Consider the following 13,283-nt stretch of genomic DNA (forward strand, 5'->3'; position numbering starts at 1 on the left):
AAGAATTTTGACACAAATCTGAACCCCATAAATTTTCAAGTTATTTAATTCATACGCTCAATATAGGCACTAGAAATAATAAGTATTGCAAAGGGAAATAGGAAGATGACTGCAAATAAACAGGAAGGAAGAGGAAAATGAGGGAACCTGCTAAAGCTTAAACTGTAAATTCAATATAGATGATTTTAATCACCTTTATTAGTGTTAACCCAAAGGACTTACGGGGACTCAAGTTTTCAAAACACTCCAAACTGTAACCAAGTTGATTTGCTTTTAATTCGTAGAAAGAGAGATGTATAAAGTGGCTATAATCTAATAAATTTTAAACCAAATCAACTGCATTATAATCTCTTTGAAGAAAAAGAGGGAATTAACAGATATATATACATAAAACAGATACACAACAAGCATTTACCATATAACACAGGGAACTACATTCAATATCTTGTAATAACCTATAATGGAAAATAATTTGAAAGAAATCTCTGTATATAACAGAATCACTTTCCTGTACCCCTGAGATTAACACAATATTGCAAATCAACTATGCTTCAATTAAAAAAAAAAGATTCACATTAAGAAGCCATGTTAAATAAAAGCAAAATATTCATGCATTACAACTAAAATGTGTTACTGTTTGTATTAACAAGAAATCCCCTCCATCACCACCAATAAGGGCTGAGAGAAAGAATCTCCATTAAAATAAAAGTCTCTTACCTTCCATACTGGTTCTCCAGTGCTATTTTTAACATGAGGCACATTAAAATTCAACATACGCTTCAAAGCCACTGGAAATGAAAACAGTTTTATTAAATATTACCAATGTCTGTGATTTCACTTTCCTCCCACATTTATTACTTATTACCTCAAAACAAAATGCACAAATCACTCTGGAAAAACTGATTAATCAAATGACTTTGTAAGACAGTTTCATCAACAGCTAAAAGGCAGGTGTCTAGAAGATTTTCTAACATGCGGTAAGTATCTGTTTCCACATGAAAACGTGAAAAATGTTCAGGAAGAAGCCTTTTCCATGTCTCCTGATGATACCACGCTATATTTTATGTAGATGCAAAAAAAAAAATCCTGTCAATCATGAACTTGCAGTGGCCTCAATAGATAAACTGGTGCTGTTGTCTGTTTATTGTGTGGCTAAACAAATAGATTAAGATCAGTATTGATGGGCTTCCCTAGTAGCTCAGCAGTAAAGAATCTGCCTGCCAATGCAGGAGACATGGGTCCAAACCTTGGTCCAGGAAGATGCCATATACCACGGAGCAACTAAGCTCATGCATTGTAACTACTGGGCCTGTGCTTTGAGACCTCGGGAACTGCTAACTATTGAGTTCATGTACTCCAAGTATTAAAGCTCGTGCATCCTAGGAGTCTGTGCTCTGTAACAAGAAAAGCCACCACAATGAGAAGCCCACACACTGCAATGAAGAGCAACCCTTAATCTCTGCAACTAGAGAAAAGTCCATGCAGCAATGAGGGCCCATCACAGTCAAAAATACATATATACATTACTTTTAAAAAGATCAGTATTGATAGAAATAAAAATCATCTATATTGTTGGTTCAAAACCTTCATACAGTAGTTCTATTTTTAAGCTGTCCTGGAGTGCATTTTATGGCAAATTTATCCTGTCAGATCCACTAGTGAGACTTTCCTATTGATGTGGTAGGTAACTGATAAACCCTGATTAAAAAATATACAATTCTATAATCACAGAAGTTACGCTCTTCAGGTTATAGCATTTTGTGTTTTTTATCGCTCTTCTGTTCATGATTGATAGCAGACTCAGTACTCTTGCCTGGAAAATCCCATGGACAGAGGAGCCTGGTAGGCTACAGTCCATGGGGTCACGAAGAGTTGGACACCACTGAGCAATTTCACTTTCATTTTTCACTTTCATGCACTAGAGAAAGAAATGGAAACCCACTCCAGTATTCTTGCCTGGAGAATCCCAGGGACAGAGGAGCCTGTTGGGCTGCCATCTATGGGGTTGCACAGAGTCGGACACGATTGATGTGACTTAGCAGCAGCAGCAGAAATGTTTTCTAAGAAAAACTAAAATCTTGCTATACTTTTATGTCCCCTTCATGGATCACAGCCTTGTTGTGGCGAAGGGGCTTGCATAATTCAATGAAGCTATGAGCCATGCCATGCATGGCTACCCAAGAGAGACGAGTTAATGTGGAGAGTTCTGCCAAATTATGGTCCACCAGAGGAGAGAATGGCAAACCACTCCAGTATTCTTGCCGTGAAAACCCCATGAACAGTATGAAAAGGCAAAAAGATGCCAGAAGATGAGTCCCCAAGGTTGGTAGGTGTCCAATATGCTACTGGGGAAGAGCTGAGAAATAGCTCCAAAAGAGTGAAGAGGCTGGGCCAAAGCAGAAATGACACTCAGCGGTGGATGTGTCTGGTGGTGAAAGTAAAGTCTGATGCTGTAAAGAACAATATTGCATAGGATCTGGAATATTAGGTACATGAATCAAGGTAAATTGGATGTGGTCAAGCAGGAGATGACAACAATAAACTCTGACATCTTAGGAATCAGTGAACTAAAATGGATGGGAATGGGCAAATTTAATTCAGATGACCATTTTATTTACTACTGTAGCCATGAATCCCTAAGAAGACATTAAGTAGCCCTCAATGAAAGAGTTCGAATTGCAGTACTTGGGTGCAATCTAAAAAACGACAAGAGTGATCTCAGTTCGTTTCCAAGGCAAACCATTCAACATCACAGTAATCCAAGTTTATGCTCTAACCACTAAGGTCAAAGAAGCTGAAGTAGAATGATTCTATGAAGACCTACAAGATTTTCTAAAAATAACATCAAAAAGAGATGCCCTTTTCATCACAGGGATTGGAATGCAAAAGTAGGAAGTCAAGAGATATCTGGAATAACAGGCAAGTTTGGCCTTGGAGTACAAAATGAAGCAGGACAAAGGCAAAAAGTTTTGTCAAGAGAACAGGTCACAGAAAACACTCTCTTCCAACAACCCAAGAGACGCCTCTACATACGGACATCACGAGATGTCAATGCCAAACTCAGACTGAATTATATTCTTTGCAGCCAAAGAGGAGAAGCTCTATACTGTAAGCGAAAACAAGACCTGGAGCTGTCTGTAGCTCAGATTATGAGCAGCCTAATGCAAAATTCAGGCTTAAACTGAAGAAAGTAAGGAATACCAGTAGGCCATTCAGCTATGATCTAAATCAAATCCCTTATGATTACAGAGTGAGATGACAAATAGATCTAAAGGATCTGATCAGATAGAGTGCCTGAAGAACTATGGAATAAAGTTTGTAACACTGTACAGGAAACAATGACCAAAACCATCCCCAAGGAAGTGAAATGGAAGAAGCCAAAGTGGTTGTCTGTGGAGGCCTTAGAAATAGTTTAGAAAGAAGAGAAACAAAAGGCAGGGGAGAAAGAAAAAGATGCACTCAGCTGAATGCAGAATTCCAGAGAATAGTAAGGAGGTAACAAGGCCGCCTTGTTGGCAAAGTAATGTCTCTGCTTTTTAATATGCTATCTAGGTTGGTCATAATTTTCCTTCCAAGGAGTAAGCATCTTTTAATTTCATGGCTGCAGTCACCATCTGCAGTGATTTTGGAGCCAAAGAAAATAAAGTCTGACACTGTTTCTACTATTTCCCCATCTATTTCCCATGAAGTGATGGGACAGATGCCATGATCTTAGTTTTCTGAATGCTGAGCTTTAAGCCAATTTTTTCACTCTCCTCTTTCACTTTCATCAAGAGGCTTTTTAGTTCCTCTTCATTTTCTGCCATAAGGGTGGTGTCATCTGCATATCTGAGGTTATTGATATTTCTCCCAGCAATCTTGATTCCAGCTTGTACTTCATCTATTACTTTGCCAACAAAGGTCCATCTAGTCAAGGCTACGGTTTTTCCAGTGGTCATGTATGGATGTGACAGTTGGGCTGTGAAGAAAGCTGAGCACCGAAGAATTGATGTTTTTGAACTGTGGTGTTGGAGAAGACTCTTGAGAGTTCCTTGGACTACAAGGAGATCCAACCAGTCCATCCTAAAGCAGATCAGTCCTGGGTGTTCATTGGAAGGACTGATGCTCAAGCTGAAACTCCAATACTTTGGCAAAGAGTTGACTCATTGGAAAAGACCCTGATGCTGGGAGGGATTGGGGGCAGGAGGAGAAGGGGATGACAGAGGATGAGATGGCTGGATGGCATCACCAACTCGATGGACATGTGTTTGAGTAAACTCCGGGAGTCTGTGATAGACACGGAGGCCTGGCATGCTGCGATTCATGGGGTCGCAAAGAGTCAGACACAACTGAGTGACTGAACTGAACAAGGCCTTCTTAAATGAATGGTGCAAAGAAGCAGAGGAAAACAACAAAATGGGAAAATCTTAAGATCTCTTCAAGAAAACTGAAGATATCAGGGAACATTTCATGTAAAGATGGGCACAATAAAGGACAGAAACTTTAAGGGCCTAAAGAAGCAGAAGAGATGGCAAGAACACACAGAAGAACTATACAAAAAAGATCTTCATGACCCAGACAGCCACGATGGTGTGGTCACTCACTGAGAGCCAGACATCCTGAAATGTGAAGTCAAGTGGGCCTTAGGAAGCATTACTATGAACAAAGCTAGAGGAGGTGATGGAATTCCAACTGAGCTATTTCAAATCCTAAAAGATGATATCAAAGTGCTGCAAAGTGTCAGCAAATTTGGAAAACTCAGCAGTGGCCACAGGACTGGAAAAGGTCAGTTTTTGTTCTAATCCCAAAGAAGGCCAATGTCAAAGAATGTTCAAACTACTGCACAATTGCACTCATTTCACACGCTAGCAAGGTCATGCTCAAAATCCTTCAAGCTAGGTTTCAACAGCATGTGAACTGAGAACTTCCAGATGTACAAGCTGGATTTAGAAAAGGCAGAGGAACCAGAGATCAAATTGCCAACATCCACTGGATCACAGAAAAAGCAGGAGAATTCCAGAAAAACATTTACTTCTGCTTCATGGACTATACTAAAGCCTTTGACTGTGTGGATCACAACAAACTGTAGAAAATTCTTAAAGAGATGGGAAGGCCAGACCACCTTACCTGTGTCCTGAGAAACCTGTACGCAGGTCAAAAAGCAACAGCTAAAAAGGGACTGGTTCCAACTGGGAAGGGACTACGTCAGGGCTCTATATTGTCACCCTGCTTATTTAACTTATATGCAGAGTGCATCACGTGAGATGTTGGGCTAGATGAAGCTCAAGCTGGAATCAAGGTTGCCAGGGGAAATATCAATAACCTCAGATAAGCAGATGACACCACACTAATGGTAGAAAGCGAAGAGGAACTAAAGAGCCTCTTGATGATGGTGACGGAAGAGAGTAGAAAAGCTGGCTTAAAACTCAACATTCAAAAAACTAAGATCATGGTATCCAGTCCCATCACTTCATGGCAAATAGAAGGGGAAAATGTGGAAGCAGTGACAGATTTTCTTTTTTTGGGCTCCAAAATCATTAAGGATGGTGACTGCAGCCATGAAATTCAAAGACGCTTGCTCCTTGGAAGGAAAGATATGACAAATCTAGATAGTGTATTAAAAAGCAGAGATATCCCTTTGCTGACAAAGATTCATCTAGTCAAAGCTACGGTTTTTCCACTAGTCATGTACAGATATGAGAGCTGTACCATGAAGAAGGCTGAGTGATGAATAACTGATGTTTTCAAATTGTGGTCCTGGAGAAGACTTCAGAGTCCCTTGGACAGCAAGGAAATGAAACCAGTTCATCCTGAAGGAAATCCACCCTGAATATTCACTGGAAGGACTGATGCTGAAGCTGAAGCTCCAATACTTTGGCCACCTGAGGTGAAGAACCGACTCACTGGAAAAGACCCTGATGCTGGGAAAGACTGAGGTGGTTGGACAGCACCACCGACTCAATGGACATGAGCTTGAGCAAACTCCAGGGAATAGTGAAGGCCAGGGAAGTCTGGTGTGCTGCAGTCCATGGGGTTGCAAAGAGTGGGATATGACTTAGCAACTGAACAACAACAACAATACTTTCAGATGAAACTGAGATTGCCAATATTCAAGGGAGGGTAGCTTATTAAATGACTGGGAACCCTAAAATCTACCTGGTTGATTTTTAAAAAGCATTTGAATCAGGTTTTATTAATACAGAATAATCTACAACCTAAACACCTACCAGAGGAGTTTATAATACTCAAATCACCTGGGTATCAATTTACACCATCTTCACTCACTAGAAAAACTTCTAAATGCTTATTTCTGGAGGCAGGTAAAATAACAGAGGAGATTGCACTTCAGTGATAAATATATTTATATGTACAGAGATATAGAGATGGTTTTTTGGTAAAATGCTTGTACCTAATATGCAGACAATAACACACACTGCCAATAATTTGGACCTATTGCAGAAGGTCACAGGTGTTATAATATTTCACTTTCTTAACAGAGGACCACTAGGAAGATTCACAGCCTGGGTTACATATGAGTTTCAGGTGCATGGTATTCTCCAGAAGGCCTTCACTAATGGAAAGCAGCCCATGTCAGCAGATATTCCCACATTTGACTTCTCACCTCCATCTTGGTGAATTTCCCCAATTGTAAGCCTTGGCTAACTTGTTAACAGGGATTCTGACACCATGGAGTTGTTAATAAAGTAAATGGTCTATGCTCAAGAATATATAAGGATGTATTTTGGGCTTCTCTGGTGGCAAAGAATCTGCCTGCCAATGCAGGAAATGTGGGTTTGATCCCTGAGTTGGGAAGATTCCCTGGAGGAGGAAATGGCAACCCAATCCAGTATTCTTGACTGGGAAATCCCATGGACAGAGGAGCCTGGTGGGCTACAGTACGTGGGGGTGTCACAGAAGAGTCAGACACACCTTAGCAACTAAACAATAACAATTTTACTTTCACTAGAGTAATTCTCTAAAGGCTTAAATTCATTGCTTTTAACTGAAAAGACCAAACATACTATCTGCAGTCCTAGACTTCACTAATACAGTTTCATCCTTACCTGGAATGCATTCTTCATTCACTATACATTCAACTACACTTACTATTCACTCAACAAATGTTTAGTGAGTGTTTATACCATCTGCCAGACATTGCTCCAGCTATTGGCACTAAACAAAACATTCAGTCAAAATTACTTCTCATTAAGCAGCTTTCATTCTAGTTGGGGGGCGAAAGATAGCAAGTAAAACATGTGGTATGTGGGATTACGATAAATGCTATGGAGAAAAACAGAGACGACAGGTAGAAGAGATGGTTGTGGTGTAGGTTACTCAGGAGAGGCCTCCTGAGAAGCAACAATCTGAGGAAAATCCCAAAGGTGAGGAAGTGAGCCATGTAGATCTCTCTGAAGGTAGTATTTCAGAAAAAGGAAAGGCTCTTAAGTGCTTCTGGTGTGTTCAAGGAAAGGAGAGAGTAGCAAGTGAGTCAGAAAATTGAGCGGAAAGCAGATCATATCGGGCTTTGCAGACCACCTGTGGCTTTTACCATGACTGAAATGAGAAGCTGCTAGAGCTGTTGCTGCTGTTTAATCACCAAGTCATGTCTGACTCTTGCGACCCCATGGACTGTAGCCCACCAGGCTCCTCTGTCCATGGGGTTTCCCAGGCAAGAATACTGGAGTGGGTTGCTATTTCCTTCTGCAGGGGATCTAGCCCACCCAGGGACTGAACTGGGCATGTGGATTCTACACCTCTGAGCCACCTGGGAAGCCCCAGGCTGCAAGAGGATTTTGAGCAAGTATGTGACATGATCACTCCTGGTAATGTGGGGAAAAAAATGAAGGTGAACAGGAATATAAGAACTCATTATGCAATGTGTCAGTAGCAGATAGAAATCTATTACTAATTGTTTCTTTGAATTTCAAAGGAAGGAATCAAGTATAGCCAAAATCCTTTCTGTAGGCCATATTAATTGTAACCATTTATATTCCTACTCAGATTTATATGCAGAAGAACTTAACTACAAGAGACACAACTTTCAACTTGAAAATTCTTGATGGCTTATTTCTGTTAGCTCCTCAGAATTAATGGTTTGACAACTATCAAGACAATTAGCGAACAGGTATAAACTATTAGTTTTATCTAACAGGTGTAAACCAAGTTGTCAACAAAGTTTCAAAAAATATGACAAAACTAACATTATCTAAGGTGGGAAAAAAGTGCAGAAGCAGTATGTTTTTTTTTACTCATACTTTCACGGTGTAAATGGAAAGTATAGAAGCATGTTCTACTAAACATGAAACTAATAACGCATTGTTTAAAAACACTGGTCTACCAAGTAATAGGAAAGGTATTCATTGGTTTTGCCATTCTTACATCCCATCCCAGCATGCTAAGGGTGGAAATCATTATCTAGGCATCTCTCTTCAGATTAGTTCACAGGAGAGAAATGGCACACTGGAATCTGCTCTGAAAAGAATATTTAAATTTTGTAACTGTAGTGGTAGGACGGAAAGATGAAACTCTCAACATTAAAATGAGAGAGAACCGAACCACGCACAGAAACAAACGCGAAGACCTCATAGATGGCAACAGAGGGCGGGAAATGCCAGGGGCCAGATCTTGTCGCCACGGCTTTCTGAGACCCAGTAGGAAAGACACAAGAGCAGGACCGTAGCAACCCGCTCACCTCTAAAGCCCCTTCTCCAGTACCACATCAGAGGGCCGACTTCTCAAGCTAATGGAATCTCTTCCCTAAAAACTCAAAAGGGGAGGGGCTTTCGATGCTGAGAACTGGATTAAACTCTGAGGTCCGTTTTCGAGCTGCACGCAACGCGACCGAGTGAGGGCGATAAACTGAGGAAGATGTCCTCATGGCAAGCACAAAACCGCAGAGAAAGGAGTAAGTTGGTACCTGTTTGTCTCTCTCGGATACTGGCTGCTGCTGCGGCGGCCGCCATCTTGGCTCCCACCATCCACTGCCTGGCTGGCGAGCCTAGCCTGACGATGACGTGGCCGGCACGACCGCCCCGGAAGCAAAGACCAGATGGGAGGGACCCCAAAGGGCCGGCCCCGCCTCCTCCAAGGTGACCGCCCCCCACTACCCCGGGCCCGGCCCGGCCCGACCCGGCCCGCCCTATGCCCTCAGCTCTCTCCACTGAATTTGGAGACCCAATAAGAGAATGACACCTGAATACCTGATACTGTTTACCTTACAGCGGCGGGACAGGAGGGATTTTTAACCTATCAAGCCCCAACTTCTTAAAGGGTAGCTACTTTAAATTGCGCTGATACAGCAGGAGCGTGTTGTAGTGCTAAAAACCTAATTAAATGCAGGACTGTTGTTTGGTCATCTACAGATATCTTATGTTGTTTGGCTCAGTCGTGTCCGACTCTTTTGCGTCCGCCAGGTTCCTCTGTTCATGGGATTCTCCGGGTAAGATTACTGTACTGAATTGCCATTTATTCCTGCTGGGGATCTTCCCCACCCAGGATCTAACCCGTGACTCCGAATCTGCGGCTTTACATGCGGTTTCTTTACAATTGAGCCATCGGGGAAGCCCCTTCAGATCTCTTGAGGTAATAATCTAGGGGCTTAAGAATCACAGGACTTAAGTAAACGAAGTTCATGGAACAAAACTGGCACTTAAATGCTAGCTGCCTTACCTTTCCAGTACTCTAGCCTGGCAAATCCCATGGATGGAGGAGCCTTGTAGGCTGCAGTCCATGGGGTCGCTAAGAGTCGGACACGACTGAGCGACTTCATTCTTTTCACTTTCATGCATTGGAGAAGGAAGTGGCAACCCGCTCCGGTGTTCTTGCCTGGAGAATCCCAGGGACGGGGGAGCCTGGTGGGCTGCCGTCTGTGGGATCGCAGAGTCGGACACGACTGAAGCGACTTAGCAGCAGCAGCAGCCTTACCTTTACCCAGTGCAGCTGGAGAGGTGTACTGTTTTTTTTTTTTTTTTTTTTTTTGGGGGGGGGGGGAAGACAGGTGGCTTTGAAGCATTGCTCTAATCAGGCAGATTTCTTAATCTCATGTTAGGCAAAGTAGTCTAGCTGAGTTGGGTTGTTCTGCCATCATAGACACAGGAGTCAGGAAGGTGCAAACTGGAAATTTGTATTTTCCTCCTTTTTGTAAATGCAAAATGACAAAGAAGTTCTTCGGTGTGGTCGTGGGGGTGGGGGGGGGCGTTAGTGGATAATGCAGGTGTCTTGATGTACACTTAAAACCATGTGATGACAAAATACATCCAATATTGATTTCTAACAATCCATATTTTTTAATTGGATGTTAAAAATGGACACAACTCATTTCTCATACGGTAAGTAAGTGTTCACTTTTGATATTGCATTACTTATTGAATGTTTATTCTGAAGCTGTCAAATTCTGATATGAAATTACAGACCCTTTGCCTCAAAAACTGGTTTGAAAACTTTCTGAATTTGAGAAATTAAGCTACCCCAACAATTACATAAAGAGCATTTTTAAAAACAAAAAACCATCCTATTTCACAACAATTTTTATTAAACTCAAGTGATCTCATTCTTAATGCCATTAGGGAATGCCCTAGAATCAAACCTTACATTCTTTTTCCTTGCATTTTTTTTCAGCTTAATTAAGGACAGAATTGGCAAGGTAATTGAAATGTACATTGAGATGATCTAATATAAATATGTATACACTGTGAAAGAATTCCTTTCATCTAGTTAATTACCACATCTATCACCTCATATATTTTTATTTTTTGGATGAAACCTTTTCAGTTCTACTCTTTTAGCAAATTCCAATTAGACAATTCAGTTATCCACTGTAGTTACCTTGTTATATATGACAAGCCACTATGGAGTATAGTGTGGAGATTCCTTAAAAAACTGGAAATAGAACTGCCATCCGACCCAGCAATCCCACTAACTGGGCATACACACGGAGGAAACCAGAATTGAAAGAGACACGTGTACCCCAATGTTCACTGCAGCACTGTTCACAATAGCTAGGACATGGAAGCAACCTAGATGTCCATTGGCAGATGAATGGATAAGGAAGTTGTAGTATATATACACAATAGAATACTACTTAGCTATAAAAAGTAACATACCTGTGAGTCAGTTCTAATGAGGTGGATGAAACTGCAGTCTATTATATAGAGTGAAGTCAGAAAAAGAAACACCAATAATGTATATTAACACATATATATGGAATTTAGAAAGATGATAATGATGACCCTACATGCAAGACAGCAAAAGAGACACAGATACTTTTGGACTCTGTGGGAGAAGGCAAGGGTGGGATGATTTGAGAGAATAGCATTGAAACAGGTATATTATCATATGTAAAACAGATGACCAGTGCAAGTTCAATGCATGAAGCAGGGCACTCAAAGTTGGTGCTCTGGGACTACCCAGAGGGATAGGGTGGGTCAGGAGGTAGGAGGGGGATTCAGGATGGGGGGACACATGTACACCCATGGCTGATTCATGTCAATGTATGGTAAAAACCATCACAACATGGTACAGTAATTATCCTCCAATTAAAAAAAAAAAGTGTACCAGGCTGTGAGAGAGACTGGTAAAAGATTATGAACCTACATTGTTTAAGAATTGCATTATGGTTTTTACCAAGAAATTAACTAATATATTGTTGTACATGTATGTATGTACAACATACATACAAATGAAGTAGGTATGTTGTAATTAAACAGAAACGACAGTTACTGCCCTATGGGAAAGTTCTACTTAATTTTTTGTCTTCATGGAATATAAAATAAACAGGCTTTCCCACCTTCAATATGAGAGCCCAAATTTGGGCACCTCTACTTTCAGTGCAAATCTATCATCTAACCACTTCAGCTCCAGCATATACCTCCCAAAATATGAGTCATATTGATATAAAACACTCAGACCTGTTTAACATTTATGTACAGTATATACATTTGAAATTATAAAAACTGTCCTAACCAAGGAGATAGTCCCGAGACACCTTGGGACACATGTTTTCAGCACAAGGGGTTACAGTGAATGGAAGGATTTCATGCCTTAGTGAAGGAGCAAGTCCCCATGGTGGCCAGGTGGCACTAATGGTAAAGAATCTGCCTGCCAATGCAGGAGATGTAAGAGACTCAGGTTCGACCCTAGGTCAGGAAGATCCACCGAGAAGCAAATGGCAACCAACTTCAGTATTCTTGCCTGGGAAACCCCATGGACAGAGGAGCTTGGTGGGCTACAGTCCCTGGGTTTGCAAAGAGCTGGACACGATTAACTAACTAACACAAAACCAAGGAGTGCACAGAGTGTGGAACATGTATAGAAAAGTATGTCCCAGAACCTGTCCAGTGGTTAAGACTTCACCTTCCAATACAGGGCTCCATCCCTGGTGGGGGAGCTAAGATCCCACATGCCTCATGGCCAAAAAATCAAAACATAAAACAGAAGCACTTTTGTAACACAGTCAATAAACACTTAAAAAAAAAAAAAAAAAAGTCCACCAAAAAAAAAAAATTCCCACAGAAGAAGAGTGGCAATAAACAAATACTTCGTATTAGGCTAAGACTGAGTAAGGTATTCTGTTACTGGAATAAAAGGATTAAACTTATGGGCTGTTAGAGTGTTAATTAACCTAATATTTTTTAGTCTTTTAAGTGACTCTACCTATCCAGATTTTTTAATGTAAATAATATGTTTATTCTGCAAACTATTATTTACGTTAGGGGATAGATCATTTTAACACAGAATACCTCAGAACAGCTCATTCAAGAGAGGTTCCTAAATGTTAGCCAACAACTGCTAGCCAGATCTACCAAATGTGGAGAGGAAAGGATCTTGTTATTTACCCAGTACTGTCAGGATCTTAACCTTGTTAAATCCTAACAAGTTACTTAATTTAGTTTATATAAGAGCTTCACATTTAGTAGCATAAACATATTTATTTACAAAACTTCACTATATGTGTCATGTTTTTGGTTGTCTCTGAAGCCTTTAAAAAAAGGGAAATTAGGCTGACATAAACTATCATATAATATAATACCTGGCATATAGTAGATACTGGAATATGTTTGGCAATTTGAAGATAAAAGTCAACATGAGAACTTGAAAATGGGATCTCTTCAAAGCAATTCAAATTTTCCTAAGCTGCGAGTAATACATATTCAAGAAATCCATCAATACGTTTTTATGCTTTACACTGGATCACTGAGAGCATAAAACCTAGTTTAATGGCTTATTGTAAAAGTGACAACAAGGCATGTGATAATCACTATATATATGACAAATTTATAAATAGGATCTTGCTCTAATAATTTTCT

General features: G+C 40.6%; 1 protein-coding gene across 2 annotated transcripts in view; it reads right to left on the bottom strand.

The window, feature by feature from the left end:
* Positions 1-9,010, bottom strand: part of SCFD1 (sec1 family domain containing 1) — a 112,840-nt gene extending 103,830 nt beyond the window's left edge. The window contains exons 1-2 of one of the 2 annotated variants that reach the window (XM_043489820.1): positions 8,897-9,010; positions 718-788 (exon numbers count right to left, since the gene is read on the bottom strand). In XM_043489820.1, coding sequence (XP_043345755.1) covers positions 718-788; positions 8,897-8,957 — 132 coding nt within the window. In that variant the 5' untranslated portion in view covers positions 8,958-9,010. Of the gene's footprint in view, positions 1-717; positions 789-8,671; positions 8,696-8,896 lie in introns of those variants that run through there. The other variant, XM_043489821.1, reaches the window with a different exon arrangement.
* Positions 9,011-13,283: the final 4,273 nt, after the last annotated feature.

The sequence above is a fragment of the Cervus canadensis genome, chromosome 17 (assembly GCF_019320065.1).
Source record: "Cervus canadensis isolate Bull #8, Minnesota chromosome 17, ASM1932006v1, whole genome shotgun sequence".
Taxonomy (NCBI): Eukaryota; Metazoa; Chordata; class Mammalia; order Artiodactyla; family Cervidae; genus Cervus; species Cervus canadensis.